The sequence below is a fragment of the Pituophis catenifer genome, unplaced genomic scaffold (assembly GCF_029215685.1).
Source record: "Pituophis catenifer annectens isolate HBS135680 unplaced genomic scaffold, rPitCat1.0.hap2 SCAF_10, whole genome shotgun sequence".
Lineage (NCBI taxonomy): Eukaryota > Metazoa > Chordata > Lepidosauria > Squamata > Colubridae > Pituophis > Pituophis catenifer.
Genome location: NW_027256890.1, coordinates 30483402 through 30502516, shown reverse-complemented (window position 1 = coordinate 30502516; position 19115 = coordinate 30483402). Strand labels below are relative to the sequence as shown.

Genomic DNA, 19115 nt, shown 5'->3' with positions numbered 1-19115 from the left:
AAGGAAGGAAGGAAGGGCAATAGCAATACCCCTTAGACTTATATACCACTTCACAGTGCTTTATAGCCCCCTCTAAGCAGTTTACAGAGCCTCTTGCCCCCAAACAATCTAGGTCCTCATTTTACCAACCTTGGAAGGACGGAAGTCTGAGTCAACCTGGAGCCGGTCAGGATCGAACTGCTCGCAATAGGCCGTGAATTAGCCTGCAGTATGCATTCTAACCTCTGCACATCTCTAGTAAGACGGTTGTTAAGTGAATTTGGCTTCCCCATTGACTTTGCTCATCAGAGGGTCGCAAAAGGGAATCACCTGACCCAAACTCATAAATATGAGCCAGTTGCCAAGCATCTGGATTCTGATCATATGACCATGGGGATCAGTAGTGGGTTCCACTTATCTTCGCTACTGGTTCAGAACTGTGAGTGCATGCATGCGCGTGCTCGCTTCGCTCGCCCGCAGCACTTCTGCACATGCACAGCGCGTCCGTGATGATGTCTGGGTGGGTGGGTGGAGCCTCCCACCACCGCCACTGCTGGTTCACCCAAACTGGGGTGAACTAGTAGAAACCCACCATTGATGGGGATGCTGCAATGGTTATAAGTGTGAAAAACGGTCATAAGTCACATCAGTGCCGTTGTAACTCTAAATGGTCACTAAATGAACTGTTGTAAGTCGAGAACTACCTGTATTTATTGATGAAGTGTATATGCATATAAATTGAATAAATAAATAAAGTTTGTGTGCGCCTCTCTCTTTCTCTCTGTATAAAAACAACTTCCAGAGCAGCCCCAGCAGAATCCCTGCTGCTTTTCTGAGTCCAACTCACCATTGGTTGAGTTATGACGTTGATGGATCTTTCATTTGAGGAAGAAATATCTGTTTCTTTCTATTCCCTCCACCCCCACAACACAAATCAGGACTAATGGTGAAAACACTCCTCGTCATTTTAGTCCAACTTGGAATTCTGCTGGAATGGCTGTTTCTCTTCCTCAGCAGTTGGAGATCGGGGGGGGGGGGAGCTGTTTTAAATGTTCTGTCCATAGAAATATTAGCAGGGCAATGTGCCACCCTGCTGGAACTTAAATAGCACATGGTATACCAGTATTTAAGTAAGCACTGAGAAGGGAGGGAAGGAGGGAGGGAGGAAAGGAAAGGAAGGAGGGAGAAGAGAGGAAGGAAGGAAGGGAGGGAGGGAGGGAGGGAAGGGAAGGGAAGGGAAGGGAAGGGAAGGGAAGGGAAGGGAAGGGAAGAAGGGAAGGGAAGGGAAGAAGGAAAGGAAAGGAAAGGAAAGGAAAGGAAAGGAAAGGAAAGGAAAGGAAAGGAAAGGAAAGGAAAGGAAAGGAAAGGAAAGGAAGAAAGAAAGAAAGAAAGGGAGGAAGGAAGGAAGGAAGAAGGAAGGAAGAAAGAAAGAAAGAGAAAGAAAGAAAAGGAGGAAGGAAGGAAGAAGGGAGGGAGGGAGGGAGGGAGGAAGGAAGGAAGGAAGGAAGGAAGGAAGGAAGGAAGGAAGGAAGGAAGGAAGGAAGGAAGGAAGGAAGGGACCTCCCCTGGCATTCTCATGTTATTACACAAAAATAAAGAACAATAAACAAGTCAAACAATTTATTCAAGAGACACTAATCCTGGAATTCTACATCCGGAAAATAGAACAATTTGCCTTGGAGACTTTGGCTAGCAGTGTGCAAACTCCCAAACGTTGCAGGAGGCGGTCAGCCCTCTCCAGAAAGATCCAGCACAGGAAAAGCAGCTCTAAACCAGGACTGACGGGAACCCTTTTTGCAGGCTTCGTCCCTTCCCAGCCTCCAGATTCAGTCCTCCAAGTTACGGAAGGCGTTCTGCATCTCCTCATTCAGCTGAGCGTAGCTGGCTTTTATCTTGGCCTCACCATCCTTTCCTGGATCCTGTACAGAATACGGAATAACAGACTTGGAAGGAGCCTTGAGGTCTTCTAGTCCAACCTCCTGCCCAAGCAGGAGACCCTAGGCCTAGAGCCTAAATCATCTCGGTCAAATGGCTGTCCAGTCTCGTTTTGAAAACCTCCAGTAATGGAGCAGCCACAACTCCAGGAAGAAAGCTGATATCATCTATCCCTTTATCTCCCTCTCTCTCTCTTCTATCTATCTGTGTCTGTCTATCTATCTATCTATCTATCTATCTATCTATCTATCTATCTATCTATCTTTCTATTTATCTATCATTTATCTATCTATCTATCCTTGGAGGTCTTCAAGCCCAGCCCTCTGACCCTCTACCATTCCAGACAAGTGGCTGTCAAATCTCTTCCTGAAAACCTCCAGTGATGGAGCATCTACAACTTCTGGAGGCACTTCTGGAGTCAATCCTCTTGCTTTGGAAATAAAAAAGGTCTTTCTGGTGTGTTATTCAAATATCATCGTAATTAATTCTTCTGCTAGGAAATTCTTCCTTAGTTCTGAGTTGAACCCTCCCTTCAACTCACCTGGAACTTCATGGAGCTGAGCTTGTACATGATGTCACCCAGGTTCTCCCGTATGATGGCCCAGGTGATCTTGTGCTCCGATTGGGCTGTCGACTCCACGGCGTGGCGAGCCAGCTCGTAAAAAGTGATCATGTTCTGCAGCATGCCCACCGTCTTGTAGAAAGGGCAGAACCTGAAGCAGCAAAGAGCCAACAGATCCTAACTCACTCAGCCCACCTGGTCCTCCCCGGGGGGGCTTCGGGACAGCCACCGCCCCCAGACCTTCAGCCCAGGCTTTTCTCTTGTTTGTATTGCTTTTCCTCAGAAACGAGAAGGCGAAGAAAAATTCCAAGGGAGATGGGGAGTAGATAGAACCTCCCAATTTGTCAAGGATTATCTAAACATGACAGATTTTATACACAATAAAATAATTAAATAGGTCCATTCCATTTCTAGCAGCACTTCAGGAACTGAATATGGACACCAACCCTTCTTTCTAGGATCAAGAGGTTTGTTCCCAAAAAGGTGCTGGTTATCACCTTTAAAGCCCTATCTGGCTTTGGGCCAGGTTACTTGAAGGAGGGCCTCTCCCCTATTACATCTACCTGGCCCTCCAGGCAGTGGTAGGATTCAGCCAGTTCGGGCCAGTTCGAGCAAACCAGTAGTTAAATTGCTGGCTGGCCCCACCCCTCTCTGCCCTGCCCCTTCCAGGAGTCTGTATGCGCCCCATTTTGGCTCCCATGTAAGTGCAGGGAGGCCTCCTAGGCCCAAAATAGGCCGCAGGGTGCCCCACCCCACAGCCGGTTTTTGCTCCCAGGAGGCTGCAGGGAGGCCTACTAGGCCCAAAACCGGGGGGGGGGGTGTTTCTCCCCACCTGCGGCCCATTTTTGCTCCCAGGAGGGTGCAGGAGGCCATATGCTGCCTGTCACACCCCCTGGCCAGGCCCACCATGGCCACACCCACCAAGCCAGTTATTAGGGCAGAAAATCGGTTGTTAAATTATTTGGATCCCACCACTGCCCCTAGGACAGAAAGTCAGGGCATGTTACGGGTCCCCTCAATCGGGGATGTGCTTCTGGTGGGACCACCAAAAAGGGCCTTCTCGGTGATGGCCCCTTCTCTGTGGAACATCATTCCCCTGGAGGTGGTGAAAGGCCCTAAATATGGGGTTTGGTCAATTTGGTTTCCTGGGGACCCTGAATGGAAATGAAGTCGCCAAATACATTTGTTTCATAACTACATACAGGTAGTCCTCCACTTACAATGGCAGTTCGTTTAGTGACCTTTCCAAGTTACACAGCAGTGGAAAAAAGGGAATTATGATCATTTTTCACACTTATGACCATTGCAGCATTCCCCGGGGTCACGTGATCAAAATTTGGAGGCTTGGCAACTGGCTCCTATATATGACGGTCGCAAAGTCTCCCAGGGTCATGTGATCCCCTTTTGCAACCTTCTGACAAGCAAAGTCAGTGGGGAAGCCCGGATTCACTTAACAACCATGTTATTCACTTAACAACTACAGTGACTTACTTAATAAATGTGGCAAGAAAGGTTACAAAATGGGGCAAAATTCATTTCATAAACCTCTCGCTTAGCAACAGAAATTTGGTCCTAAGTTGAGGGGACAACTGTACTAACAATAACATACAGCCACACATTTTGTGGCTCACTGTTGAAACGCAAAGAATGCCCTGCAGACTCAATGGGTGTCCTTGAGGAGATCTGCCCTGGGGTAAAGGCTGGGCTGAGAGGTTGTAAGGAGCCCTCAAATTACCTGTCGTAGGAAGAGTAACCATTTTGCTGCAAAAAGTCGTCTTTGATCAGCTTGGCTACCTCCAGGGTGATCTTGTCGCTTTCAGCAAGAGATGCCTGGACAACAAAAAGGAAGAAGAGAGGGTGGTGTGTATGTGGACATAGCAGCAGAAGAAAGGAAGGCACAAGGGGAGGCAATGAATGTGGGCTCCCTGCTCTGTCTCAGGAAGGGTCACCTTTAGAAAATTTGTAGCTCGGGGTTAAACTGTGGAGTCCTCGGTGCTCTCTGAGCTTGGTGACTTTCTTGCAGACATCTCATGACCCAACTAGAAAACATCGTCAGTGCTGGAAGGGGAAGGGGGTTTGTAGAGAGGAGGAGGAGGACCGTGGAATCCTTAGTGCTCTCTGAGCTTGGTGATTTTCTTCAGATGTTTCATGACCCAGCTAGGTAATATCATCAGTGCTACATGCTCCCTGTTCACATACAGCCGCTTCCTCCATCGGTGTTGGTGGGGTGTGGTTTTCTCCTTGGAGGTTCCTGGATTACAGTATGGTTTCGTGTTTCTTTGTCTCCAGCTTAAGTAGGGGATGGACTAGAAGACCTCTAAGGTCCAACCCTGTGATTCGGACATCCTACCTTTCCCACCAGCTGGACAATCTCGGCCAGGTCCTCCTCCTCCTGCAGGATCTCCTTGGCCTTGGTTCGCAGGGAGATGAACTCTGGGTAGAGCCTCTCATAGTGCTCATCCAGCGCCCGCGTGTATTTGCTGTAGCTGATCAGCCAGTTGACAGACGGGAAATGCTTCCGCTGAGCCAGCTTCTTGTCCAGGCCCCAGAAGACCTGGATGGGGAGCAGAAAAGGAAGTCTCACATGGGTTTAATTTATTAATATTATTGTATACTTTATTCATTAAATATGAAACTCAGTCAACTGAACATTCAAAGATGCATCACAAATACCATTGACTGGTGGTGATAGTTAATAGGGGTTGCTGCCAGCATCCTAGGTATCAACCAAGTACCTTCTTAAGATGTACCATGTTCCAAGTAGCGCCACTTTTTGCAGTTCTGCTGGTGTTATTGCAGGAAGAGGCAATTTATTGATGTATTTTGCAAAATTCTTGGACATGGTGCCAAGTGCCCCGATGACAATGGGTATCACTTTTTATTATTAATTTATTGTTATTAAATAATAAATTTAATTTAATAAATTTAATTTTAAAAATATTAATTTATTATTATGAATTATGAATAAATTATCAATTATTATATTATATTATTATTATTTATTATTGTTTTTATTTATTTATTTTATTTTATTATTTATTTTATTTTATTATTTTATTTCTTTTAATTTTTTAATTCAATATTTTATTTTATTTTATTTTATTTTATTTTATTTTATTTTATTTTATTTTATTTTATTTTATTTTATTTTATTTTTTGAAAATGTATATAGGAGCCCAGGTAGTGCAACAATTAAAGTGCAGGATTGCAGGCTAATTCTGCCCACTGCCAGGAGTTTGATCCTGACCGGCTGAAGGTTGACTCAGCCTTCTGGCCTTCCGAAATCAGTAAAATGAGGACTCCGATTGTTAGGGGAAAGGGGCTGACTCTGTAAGCCGCTTAGAGAGGGCTGTCTAAGGACAACTATCAAACCAGCCCCTGGATGGGCTCCGTTTCCTGCTGGCTCCCAGGCCTGCTGGTAGAACCATGTTTTTAGGGCTTTTCAAAAGACTAACAAGATGGGGGCCAGTCTTATCTCTATGATGTTCCATGGGGAGGGAGCCACCACAGAGAAGGCCATTCTTCTGGATCCTACCAGGAGGATAACATAACATCCCCCGCCTCCCCACTCTGGTGGGTGACTGGGAAAAGAAGGTCTTTCAAATAAGCCATGGAGGCAACAACTGGTACCTTGAATTGGACCCGGAAGCAAATCAGCAGCCAGGGCAGCTCCCGCAAGAGAAGTGACACATGTGCAAATCTAGGCTTGCGCATAAACATGTGGGATGCCACATTTTGAACTGACTATAGAGCTTTTGGATGCTTTCCAAGGGCTGCCCCATGTAGACTACATTGCCATAGTCAAGACGGGAGGTGACTAGGGCGTGGATTTGTTTGCCATGGGATGGTTAGTCCAGGAAAGGGTTGGATGTTCCTAGGAGCGCTTAAGGGCATGGAAGCAGTAAACCTGACTCACCTGGACAATCCCCAGGGTTGCAGAGGTCACCGGATCTGAGAAATCCCCACCAGGAGGGGACACCCTATGAGAAACAGGCACGGGAAGGTTGGTCAAAGGCAGAAATCCCAAATATCTGATGATTTCTCCCTCCTACGAACGGCTGAAGTTTGTTTACAAAGCTTTCCCGTCAGCTGCGTTCAAGGTCTTGATGAGAACATTGGCAGATTTCAACACAACCCATGATTGGCTTGCAAAAATGAAGAGATCCACTGATCTTCAAGATCTCTAGCAAGAAACAAGAAAAAGAATCTGGCAACTTACGCTCCAACGATGCTGACGCTCCCCTCTCGCTCGGGACTGCCCAGGCACTTGACACGCCCAGCCCGTTCATAGAAGGATGCCAAGCGGGCGCCCAGGTAGGCTGGGTACCCACTGTCTGCAAAGGAAAAAGAGAGTTTTCATCTCTCGTGGCTTGGAAAAAGTCTGTGAAAGTTGAAATGGGAATGAAGACGCAGGAAGATCTGTTTCTTCTGAATGTGGTTCTCAACCTGGACAGCTTTGACGTCGAACTTTGATTCTCAGAATCCCCCACTGCATCTTGGAAAGTTAGATCAATGCTTCTTGAGCTCAGCATCTTTAAGATATGTGGACTTCAATTCTCTGTCAACTGTCCAACTAGTGAACCCAAAATAAGGAAACATTCTCAGGAACGTTGAATTCCCGAAAGTAAAACTTTATTGGGTACACAATTTTGGTACTGAAGAATCAAAACCAGCTCTAGTTTTTCCTGCACAAATGCTCTCTTAATTAAACAATAGCTTCCCTTTCTCCCCACCCCTGAGTGGTCACATTGTCCAATTATGAGACGTCTTTTTGTTATGGGAACAGTCCGTCTCTTTCTCAAGCACCTACAGCGGTGACCTTGATGGTTGCACAGGCTCTCAGGGTTGTTTTCTCCCACTGGTCTACAAAGAGGCTCAAGCAACCTCCTATAGGGGCAGCTGATGTGTCAGTGTTGCTTGCGGAACTGGCGACCACCAGTCCCACAGAAGGAACGCCTCTGAGGGCTGCCCTGGCGACCCTAAAATTGACCTTGAAAGGCTGATCGCTGTTGATACTGCCCTTCCTGAGGAGAGAATCGAACTGCCTGCCTGCAAGAATACACATACACACACACACATTCTCAGCATTCGATTTCCCCCTTCCCTCCCCCCCACCCCAGTTCATTGGCAAATTGAAAAGCATTTAGTGTTGAAAGAGGCAAAGCGGTTCAATCTTGACACTCCCAGTATCAACCCTGTGTTCAATGGGAAGGCCAGGAACTGGATTTATCTAGTTCAGGGGTCTCCAACCTTGGCAACTTTAAGGCTTGTGGACTTCAACTCTCAGGATTCCCCAGCCAGCATGGGGAATTAAAGTTGCCAGGTTTGGAGACCCCTAGTCTAGCCTGTTGAAAAGAAGGATTAGGAGTGATATGATAGCAGGGTTCCAATATTTGAGGGGCTGCCACAAAGAAGAGGAGGTCAATCTATTCCTCAAAGCACCAGAAGGCAGGACAAGAAGATAATCAAGAAGAGAAGCCTAGAACTAAGGAGAAATTTCCTGACAATTAGAACAATTAATCAGTGGAACAACTTGCCTCCAGAAGTTGTGGGTGCTCCACCACTGGACATTTTTAAGAAGAAATTGGACAACCATTTGTCTGTGATGGTACAGGGTCTCCTACTTCAGCAAGGGTTTGGACTAGATGACCTCCAAGGTCTCTTCCAGGTTCGTTATTCTGTCCATGTATCTTCCAAATGGCCATGGCTGAGAAACGCTGGTTAAGAAGTCCAAGAAATGTATGAAAAAACCAACCTGCAGGCATTTCAGCCAAACGTCCAGAAATCTCGCGAAGGGCTTCCGCCCAGCGGGAGGTGGAATCGGCCATCATGCTGACATGGTATCCCATGTCCCGGAAATATTCCGAGAGGGTGATTCCTGGGGAGAGAAAAAGGATGGGGAATGGGGAAGAAAGGGAAGATTCCAAAACAAATTACAGGAAGATTCTAAAACAAATTACCGTATTTTTCAGAGTATCAGATGCACTTTTTCCCCCCTAAAAGAGGGTGGAAATGTTGGTGTGTCTTATACACCAAATACAGCCATTTTTGGCCTCCCAAAACCCTGCCCCGTGCGAAAAACAAGCCTGTTTTTCACAAAAGCGGGGCGCGCAAAGGGTTTGGGAGGCCTGCAGAGTACTCCTGGGGGCTGGGGAGGGCAAAAAAATTTTTTTTCTTGTTTACCTCTTGGAAATCTTGGTGCGTCTTATACTCCGATGCGTCTTATAGTCCGAAAAATACAGTAAAGAATCTTTGCTAGTCCCTTCCTACCTTTGTATCAATGGTGAAATGTAAAATTTATTACTACTGGTTCTGTGGGCATGGCTTGGGGGGGTAATGTGACTGGGTGGGCGTGGCCAACTTTTTTTTTTACTTTTAAAACATTTTTCCTACAACCTTAAGAGGTTGCAGAGAAAAATGCTTTTAAAAGCCTCTGACGATCAGGCAACTCAGCTGGGATCGTCAGAGGCTTTTAAAAGCATTTTTTTCCTACAGCCTCTGGTTGTAGAAAAAATGCTTTTAAAAGTAAAAAAAAAGTCTCTGATGATCGTGTGGCTCAGCTGGGCATGGGGGGAGGGGGCAGGGATTTTTGCTACTGGTTCTCCGAATCACCCGCCTCCATTGCTACCAGATCGAGCGATCCGGTCCAAACCGGGAGCATTTCACCCCAGCTTTGTATGCTGTGATTTTTATCAAAAGTATGTGCGAATCCTGGAAAGGGAGACAATTTTCTCACTTTGTGACATTGGCCATCTTAAGATAGCAGCCCCTGGCTTTCCTTGGCTGATCTTGAAAAATCTATTAATATTTGGGCAGGAATATTAATCCCCTGAAAGTTTCAAGAGGGATATGAATGGTCCTTGACTTACAAAATGTTCATTGAAAGACCATTCCCAGTTACAACAGCACTGAAAAATATCACTTACGACTGGTCCTCGCACCTATGGCCGTCACAGCACTCCTGTGGTTACATGATCAAAATTCAGCCATATCTTTAGGAGAGCTGTAAGGTCCCAGGTTCACGTGATGGCCACTTACAACCTTCCCAGCCAACAAGCAAAGTAAATTGGGGGTTTGCTTAACAGCTGCAGTGATTTGCTTAATGACTATGAGGAAAAAAGGTTGTAAAATTGGCCATGACCTACTTAACCACTCCCTTGCTTAACAACCAGAAATTCTGGCCCCAACTGTGGTCATAAGTAAATCATTTTTTCCAGGGCCATTGTAACTTGGAATGGTCACTGAACAAATAAATGTAAGTCGAGGACCATTGAAAATACACTGTGGGAATTCAGCCTTAAACTGTCTTAACAAGTTGTAGATCCAACCATTTCTCTTTCTTAATCTGGTTTTTAGGATTTAGCAGTGGGGCACCAACTTTGATCCAAAGAGAATCTTTTAGCAAAAAACAGGACAATTTTTAATTCATGAAGTTTTTAAGTTTTAAAAATTGCTTTGGAAGCCCTTCCCATGGTTGTGGTTCTCAGGTGGGGAGGGGGGGGAAATGGGGGTGGCTTGAAAAAGCCCCTCACCCGTGTAAATAGAGGCTTCCCGAGCAGCCACGGGCATATTGGAGGTATTGGCCACCAGCGAGGTCCTTTTCATGATGGTCTCCGTCTTCCCATCTACTTCCATGGTGAGCTAGGAGGATGAGAGCAGAATAATGGGAAATGGGGGGAGAGATGGGGGCGGGTGAGGAGGAAGTCAAGGGAGGTAAGGCCAAAGAAAAGCCATGGCTTACAGCGGTATTTTTCAGCTATAGCCATTTTAAGGCATGTGGACTTCAACTCCCAGAATTCCCCAGCCAGCATACTCTGCAACTCTGGGAAGTTGAAGGGAACTCTGGGAGCTGAAGTCCACCCATTTACAGATGCAGAGGTTGAGAAACACTGAGCTAGCTTTCCAAAATTGAAAGGGGATATTCTGGGAGTTGAAGTCCATCTATGCTGGCTGAGGAATTTTGAGAGTTGAAGTCCACCCATCTTAAAATGACAACAATTTGAGAAACATTGATATCTAATATTCTTATATAAAACATTATATGCTATCCCTAAAACCCAAAAACCTAGGATGATCACAAATAAAAATTTGGATGATGACATTTTGATCTCCAAATACTTTGCATATCTTTCTTAAAGACAAAAATAATTATAACAGAATAACAGCGTTGGAAGGAACCTTGGTCCACCCCACCCCCACCCCCCCGCTCTGGCAAAACCCTATACCATTTCAGACAAATGGCTGTCCAATTTTCTTCTTGAAGACCTCCAGTGTCAGAGCACCTACAACTTCTGGTGGCAAGTGGTTCCACTGGTTAATTGTTCTCACTGTCAGGAAATTTCTCCTTATTTTCAGGTTGAATCTCTCCTTGTTCAGTTTCCATCCATTATTCCTCGGTGCTTTGGAGAATAGGTTCTTTGTAACAACCCCTCAAATACTGAAAAACTGCTATCATGTCACCCCGGCCCAATCCTTCTTTTCTCTAGACTAGCCAGACCCAGTTCCTGAAACCATTCATCCTATGTTTGAGCCTCCAGTCCCCTCATCATCCTGGTTGCTCTTCTCTGTACTTTTTCCAGAGTCTCAACATCTTTTTTATAGTGTGGTGACCAAAACTGGGTGCAGGATTCCAGATGTGGCCTTACTAAGGCATTATAGAGTGGTATTAACAATTCACATGATCTTGATCCTATATGATTTTTTAAGCTGATCCATGAGAACTGATAGAAGAGCAGAATTGTTTTCCTCCGAAGCCTCCCCCTGTCCTTCCAGCCCATGATCCACCATTTCCACCAAGGAAAAGGGAGTCCTGCACCCAGATGAAGAACAACAGTGGTTCTGTCAAGCTTGGGGGATTAGGGAGAGAGAGATTGCAATGTTCATTCCAGACGATAACAAGGAACTGTCTAATGGGAACCAAGGACGTTCCAGCAGGTATCTGCCAGAGTGGTGGAGGTTTTCCAATAACAATTCCTGGACGCCTAATTGGACAATGTGACCTGCACTAATGGTGGGAGGGATGATTCTATACTTTAATTATATTGAATTGCCCGGGAATTAGCCAGAGCTGGTTTTCTTTTCATGCTGTGCTTATGTAATCATGTATTCAATAAAGCTTTTCATTAAGAGATCAGATTGTCTCGTCAGCGCTTGTTGGGTTAGATTCATCAGTTGGAACCTTGACAGTTTCTTGCTGGTGTCCCTGCCATCCTCACCTCGGGAAAGTCCCTGAGCACCTCAGACATCTCGTTCCCACGCTCTCCGCAGCCCACATAGATGATGACATCACTGTTGGAGTATTTGGACAGAGACTGGGAGATGACCGTCTTCCCACATCCAAAGGCACCTGGGATGGCTGTGGTGCCACCTTGGACACACCTGAAGAGGAGGGCAGAAGGAGGGACCCCTTATTCAGCTTTTAATGAGATCCTGGGAGGGTGTTCAGCCAACGACTGGATTCATCCAACCACTGAACCATAAAGAACCAACCACACCCTTGGACAAAGGAATCCAGTTTCTCCTGCAACTAGGATTTATTGGTTAAACCATGGTTAACTCAACCAATGGGCCCTTCTGAGAGAGTGGCTGAATTTCTATGTACTTCCTATGGCAAAGGTTGTCCTTGACTTAAATTCATTCATTTAGTGACCGTTCAAAGTGACAATTTATGGCCATTTTTCACACTGACAACTGTTGCAGCATCTCCATGGTCACATGATCAAAATTCAAACGCTTGGCTACTGATTCACATTTATGACGGTTCCATTGTCCCAAGGTCATGTGATCCCCTTTTGCGACCTTCAGACAAGCAGTCAGATTTGCTTTAATGACTGTCTGATTCATCTAACAACGACATGACTTGGGTTAAACAACCCCGGTGAAACGGAGCAGAAAATTTGATCTGGTCAGCAATTACTCACTTAGTGAATGCATCGCTAAGCGACCAAAATTCCAGTCCCAATTTTGCTCGTAAGTTGAGGACTCCCTGCATAACTTTAGAATCTCTTGCAAATTTAGCAATCGGAGTTCGATTTGAAGTCCTCCTTCATTTCAAGGATCTTGAAAAACAGGGATGGGCAGCTATGGTCCTTTGATGACTCTGGACTTTAACTCCCAGCATTCCTGAGCCAGCAGAGCTCAGAGTTGAAGCAGAGTTGAAGTCCACAGGTCATAAAGGGGTCAGAGTAGCCCACCCATGCCGAACCTTCCCTTTTTCACAAAAATGATGGCTTACGGAAAGAGCGCATCCAGAACTCTCTGGCCAGTAAGCAGTGGATGATTGGCCGGGAGCTTCTCGGACACCGGACGGATCTGCCGGACGGGCCAGACTTGCATCATGGTCAGTTTCTCCTTGACACCCTCGAAGTCAAGCTCCAACACTATGTCCTTTTGGGGAGGAAGACCCAGATGAGAAGAACAAGGGGTTATGGGCAGGAAGTGTTTGCCAAGGGTTCAGATCTTGTTCTGACTCAACTCCCTGAAAAAGACAGCTTTCCTTGACCAAATCTAATTTTGTCCTTAGTTTTTCAGCCTTGGCAAGTAGAAGATAGGCGGACTTCAATGGCCAGAATTCCGGGAGCTGAAGTCCACGTATTTTCAGAGTCTGAGATAGCGTTCTCCCAGGGAGATGGGTGAAATCACTTTATAGAACATAGAATCATATAGTTGGAAGGGATCTTGGTGGTCTTCTACTCCAACCCCTTGGTCAAGCAGAACACCTTATACATTCCAAAAAAGTGGCTGTCCAGTCTCTTCTTAAAAACCTCCAGTGATGGAGAAGAACCCATAACTTTTGAAGGCAACTTCTGTTCCACTGGTTGATTGTTTTCACTGTCAGGAAATTTCTCCTTATTTCCAGGTTGAATCTCTCTTTAATATCCTTCCATTCATTGTTTCTAGTCTTGCCTTCTGGTGCTCAAGATAATACTTTGAAACCCCCCCCTTTCTCTGGGGCAGCCCCTCAAATACTGGAAGACCACTGCCATGTCCCCCCCAATTCTTCTTTTTATTAAACTAAATATACCCAATTCCTGCAACCGTTCTTCATATGTTTTAGCCTCCAGCCCCCTTCTTGCTCTTCTTTGCACTCTTTCTAGAGTCTCAGTATCTATTTTGTATCATGGTGACCAGAACTGGACACAGTATTCTAAGTGTGATCTGACCAGTGCAGCATAAAGCGATCCTATCAGGGCCCTGTTTGCTGGCAATTCAGATCCCTTCCTGGAGATTGCTGGAAACTTTCAAGAAGAGACAGGGCTGCCATCTGCAAGAAATGGTGTAGGTTCTACTACTTGGGTGGAAAGTTGGACTACATGACCTACAAGGTTCCTTCCAACTCTGTTAATCTGTTTTCATCCTGTTCTCTCCACCTGGGGCTGAACCATCACTCTGCAGAGACACCACTTACCGAAATGTCATAGTTCCCAGCCGGGGCAACGTGAGTGACGGTGCCACGGCTTCGGGGTGGCACCATGATTAGATGCTTGATGAGGGAATTTTCATGCACCATCCCATAAATGTCCCCTCCAGTTAAATGGCTCCCAACCTAAAAAGAAAAGGAACGCTGCTTTAAACACTTTTGATGCTCTGGAGCAGGGGTCTCCAACCTTGGCAACTTTAAGACTTGTGGACTTGTGGCAAAGCTGGCTGAGGAATTCTGGAAGTCGAAGTCCACAAGTTTTAAAGTTGCCAAGGTTGGAGACCCCTGCTCTGGAGAAGCAGCTAACCATTTTTCTACGGATGAAAGAAAGCACTTCTCCATTTGTGATTTTATTTTTTTTGCAAATTTCCATCCCTTTTCCCAGGTTCTAAGAAGCCAATGACAGCTGGTCCTTGACTTACAACCACAATTTGATCCCAAAATTCCTGTTGTTAAGTGATTTGACCCCATTTTACGACCTTTCTTGCCACAGTTGTTAAGCAAATCACTGTAGTAACATGGTTGTTAAGTGAAACTGGCTTCCCCACTGTCTTTGCTTGTTGGAAGGTCGCAAAAAGGGGGATCACATGACCCCGGGACACTGCAACTGTCATAAATACGGGTCAAGTGTCTGAATTTTGACCATGGGGATTCTTGCAACGATCGTATTGAATATGTATTCTATGGCGTTTTTTTCAGTGCTGCTGTAACTTCGAACTAACTTCACTAAATGAACTGTTGTAAGTTGAGGACCTGTACTGGCTTGAGCAGTTTGCTTTCCCTGAAGTAGATCTGAAGCCAACATGGATGGAGGATCCCAAATGCCCCTTCCCTGCACGGCTGTTTGTCTCATACCCGGATGTTGGAACTCGGCTTAAAGTCCCACTTCAGGTCTTGGGATAAAGCGGAGATGTTGATCCCTCGGGGAATGTAGATGCTCTTGGTAAGGTCGGTGATGTCCTTCAGAGGACGCTGGATCCCATCAAAGATGGAGCCCATGATTCCAGGCCCAAGAACCACGGAGAGCGGCTTCCCCGTTCGCAGCACAGGGTCCCCCACGCAGACCCCCGCTACAGGGACGGCTCAGGAAAAAGAGGGGTGCACGGCAGGGGAAAAAAGGAGAAGGATGGTAGAGTCTCTGGTAGGGAAACGAGACATTTTGGGGAGGGGAAGGCCACATCCTGGCTTAATCCTGGTTTAATCCTGGCTTAAACCCTGTCTACAGAGATTGTCTTGTCATGCAAGAGCAGAAAGCTGAGACCCCTGAGGTTTTCCGTCTTTCTTGAGGTTTTGACAATTAGATTGACTTGGCTGTTAGAGAAATGGTTTGAATTTGCTAGAAATTTAAAGCCAAAAGGTTGCAACTTTCCTTGCCTTCTATTGCATGGGAAAAAAATTAGACTTATTCTTTTTTTTTTAATCTTTGCACCTTTACCCTTTGTTATCATCCATCTTTCTTGACTTCTGCTTCTCTTTGTATTTTATCTTGTAATAAACGTTAATAAAACTCTCTTTTAAAAAGAGGATTTCAATCTCGTTTCCAGGCATGTAACAAATGAACTCTTGAAAACCTCCAAGGATGGAACTGAAGAGAAGTTTCCTGACAGTTAGAACAATTAATCAGTGGAACAACTTGCCTCCAGAAGTTGTAAATGCTCCAACACTAGAAATTTTTAAGAAGAGATTGAATAACTATTTTTCTGAAATGCTATAGGGTTTCCTGCCTAAACAGAGGGTTGGACTAGAAGACCTCCAGGGTCCCTTCCAACTCTGTTATTCTATTCTAATCTATGGAGCACCTACAACTCTACCTACTGCAAGAAAGGGAGACCCTGGAAATGAAGAGTTAGCAAAATTGGACAAGGAAAACGAGATTTCCCCAGAAGGATACATGTCTCCTCATACACTTGGATGGTGGCCAGGTCTCCGTCCAGCCGGATTATCTCACCCACCAATTCGAAGTGGCCAACACGGACCAACTCATACATCGCAGCACCGGCCATCTTGCAGGCAATCACGACTGTTGGGAAATTTTTTAAAATAGGTATTTTTAGCAGACAAAATAAGATACTTGAATATGCTGCAGAAGAGAAAATAATCTATTGGAGACAGGATAAACTTACCAGTGCTTCTCAGCCACTTGAAGATAGGTGGACTTCAACTCCCAGAATTTCCCAGCCAGCTGGCTGGGGAATCCTGGGAGTTGAAGTCCACCCATCTTCAAGTAGCCAAGGTTGAGAAACACAGACATTAGCCAACATCTAAATAGGGATTATCTACATTTCAGCCTCCACCTTCATCAGGCTGACTTCTAACCAACATTCAAAACCCAGCAATAAATTAGCAGTCGCTCTTAGACTATCCCAACCATGCTTGAGAAATTGTGTCCAAGATTTTATTTTAAACAGTTTCAAGGTCCAAGGGGTAGTGACATCCTTAATTTTCTTTAAAACTACTTAAAGAATCTCAACTATTCTCAGACTATTCTCCTTCTTGTATGGAATCTCTGTTTATCCCCCTGGACTGTCCGTTAGATTTATATCTCATCTTAATTTCTCCAAAATCCTCTAGTATGGTATTCTTATATATAGTTTTTTTGGATTTTAGATTTGATTTTTGTAAATAAACTGAGGGTTTAAACCCAGCACCCAAACAAACAGGGAAGATTCAAAGGCCACTAGATGGCACTCAGGAGCCTCTGTTCTTTTATTTTAAAGAAATAAAAATTAAGAAAATTTTCAAGTCTTTGGTAGCCAATTCTTACCCAGTCTCTACGTTAAATTTGCACTCTTTGCAGTTTAGAAATGCTAGTAAAAAGTGTGGGAGGGAAGCAGCTTAATAATAATGCAAAATGACACACAAAATTGACTTCTGCTTGCATCTGCTTGCTGCTTGCATCAAAGAGGTTGAGACTAGAAAAAGTGGAAAGAAGAGCAACTAAGATGGTTAAGGGTCTGGAGAGTAAAACATTTGAAGAACACTTGCAGGATTTGGGTTGGGCCAGTCTAGAGAAAAAAAGAATTAGGTTAATAATGCTGCTAACATGATAGCAGCATTCCAGCCAGGGGCTGCCCCAAAGAAGAGGGGTCAACCTATTCTCCAAAGCACCTGAAGTCAGAATAAGAAGCAATGAATGGAAACTAATCAAGGGGAGAAGCAACCTGGAACTAAGGAGAAACTTCCTAACAGTGAGAACAATAAACCAGTGGAACAGCTTGCCACCAGAAATTGTGGGCGGTCCATCACTGGAAGCTTTTAAGAAGAGACTGGGCAGCCACTTGTCTGAAATGGTATAAGGTCTCCTGCTTGAGCAGGGGGCTGGACTAGATGACCTCCAAGGTCCCTTCCAACTCTGTTACTGTTACTGTTTAGGTAAAATCTAGGCAGCTGCCTTTAATCAATAGATTATGATTTGGTACTGGGGTCTCCAAAAATCCCTTTTCCCTTACTATATATTCTATGTAATCAGCCTCTAATCCCAGTGGGTTTTCAACCAAAAACGAATTTAAAACTAGCTGAAAAGATTTCTAATCCTTGCAAAGTGTGTGTGGGGGGGGGGGGGGATGTAATATATCTGTCCTGGATTAGGAAAACCTTTGAGAAAATTCCAGCTAGCTGATAGGATGTTATAACTCATGCCAGAGATGGGATGAAACAGCCTCATTGCAATTTTTATGAGAATGTGATTTAAGGTCAGTTTAACACTTTTGACCCTGCTGCAGCGTTGAAAGGCAGGATAAGAAATGAAATAAGCAGGTAATGAAAAATGAGAACATCAAACATAGACTCACAGGGTTGGAAGGGACCTCAGAGGTCTTCTAGTCCAACCTCCTGCTCATGAAGGAGACCTCACTGCATTCTGAACAAATGGCTGTCCAACTTCTTCTTAAAAGCCTCCTGTGAGGGAGCACCCACAACTTCTGGAGGGAAGACATTTCACTGGTTAATTGTTCTCACTGTCAGGAAATTTCTCCTTCATTCCATGTTGGATCTCTCCTTGATAATTTTTTGTCCAATAACACAGGATATTTGTAGTTCAGTGTTGATGGCTTTCTTGCAGACATGTTATTATCCAAACTAGATAACATAATTGACTAGCCTAACTGATGATGTTACTTGGTCTGCAAGAAAACCACCATACTCAGAGAGCATCAGTCCTACTCCTCCTGCCACACTCCCTTCTAGCACTGATGATGTTACCTAGTTGGGACATGAAACATCTGCAAGAAAATAGCCAAGCTCAGAGAGCACCAAGGACCCCTCAAGTTTCCTTCCACTGCTTCTGGTCCTGCCCTCAGGTGCTTTTCATAATTGGTCAACCTCTTTTCTCTGTGACAGCCCCTCAAGCACTGGAAAACAGCTATCATGTCACCCCTAGTCCTACTCACTCCTCGTTCTCATTCACCATTTTTCCACTGCAGATAGTTAAAAGGTTTCTTAGGTTCTCAGCCAACCTACCAGGCCCAGAGACGCCATGGACAAACCCCAATTCATTCTCCTTTTCTGCATCCCCAATCTTGGGAAGCTCAGAGAAATCCATCGCTCCCGTGGGTCAATTAAGGCAGCCGGATCCCAGTTCTACGACGACCGCAAGATCTGTAGCAAAAACCAGCAGACATAAAATAAGGCAATGAAAACAGGAGGATTTTAAAAAAAACTTTCTTACTCTTCTTTCAGTGAAGGGACCAACCCCCCCCCCCCAAGGACTCCTAGTTTGTGATTTGGGTGGCCAAATTTTGGAGCTTCTGAGTCTCAGAGGGTCAGGAACATCAGAGGCCTTCTAGCCCAACCCTTTGCTCATGGCAGGAGAACTTATACCATTCAATTCAAATGGTTGTCCAGTAAATTTCTCCTTAATTCTATGGTTGCTTCTCTCCTTGATTAATTTTCACCCGTTACTTCTTGTCCAGCCTCCAGGTGCTTTGGAGAATAATTTGACCCCCTCTTGTTTGTGGCAGCCCCTTAAATACTGGAAGATTGCAATCATGACACCCCTAATCCTTCTTTTCATTAAACTAGACATACCCAATTCTTTCTAGAGTCTCAACATCTTTTTTATATCGTGGTAACCAAATTGGACACAGTATATCATCCTGAGTGAATGCATAAGAAATGGAATTATAGGAAATAATGCCCATTAAAGTCTGATTTTCCTCCAGCCTTGCTTTGCCTTCTTAAGTCAAGCTCATCTTACCATTGGGAAGGTGGAAATTTTTCTAG

General features: G+C 44.9%; 1 protein-coding gene across 1 annotated transcript; it reads right to left on the bottom strand.

Annotated features, from left to right (window-relative positions):
• Positions 1-1805: 1805 nt before the first annotated feature.
• LOC139321655 (V-type proton ATPase catalytic subunit A-like) lies at positions 1806-18435 on the bottom strand. The gene is made up of 14 exons (XM_070950444.1): positions 18354-18435; positions 15787-15915; positions 14751-14965; positions 13884-14021; positions 12711-12862; positions 11692-11854; positions 10009-10117; positions 8232-8354; positions 6696-6810; positions 6393-6456; positions 4827-5030; positions 4212-4306; positions 2456-2627; positions 1806-1898 (listed from the first exon to the last, which is right to left on the bottom strand). Exons 1-14 carry the CDS (start codon positions 18433-18435, stop codon positions 1806-1808), a joined length of 1854 nt encoding a protein of 617 aa, XP_070806545.1.
• Between the last annotated feature and the right edge of the window lie 680 nt (positions 18436-19115).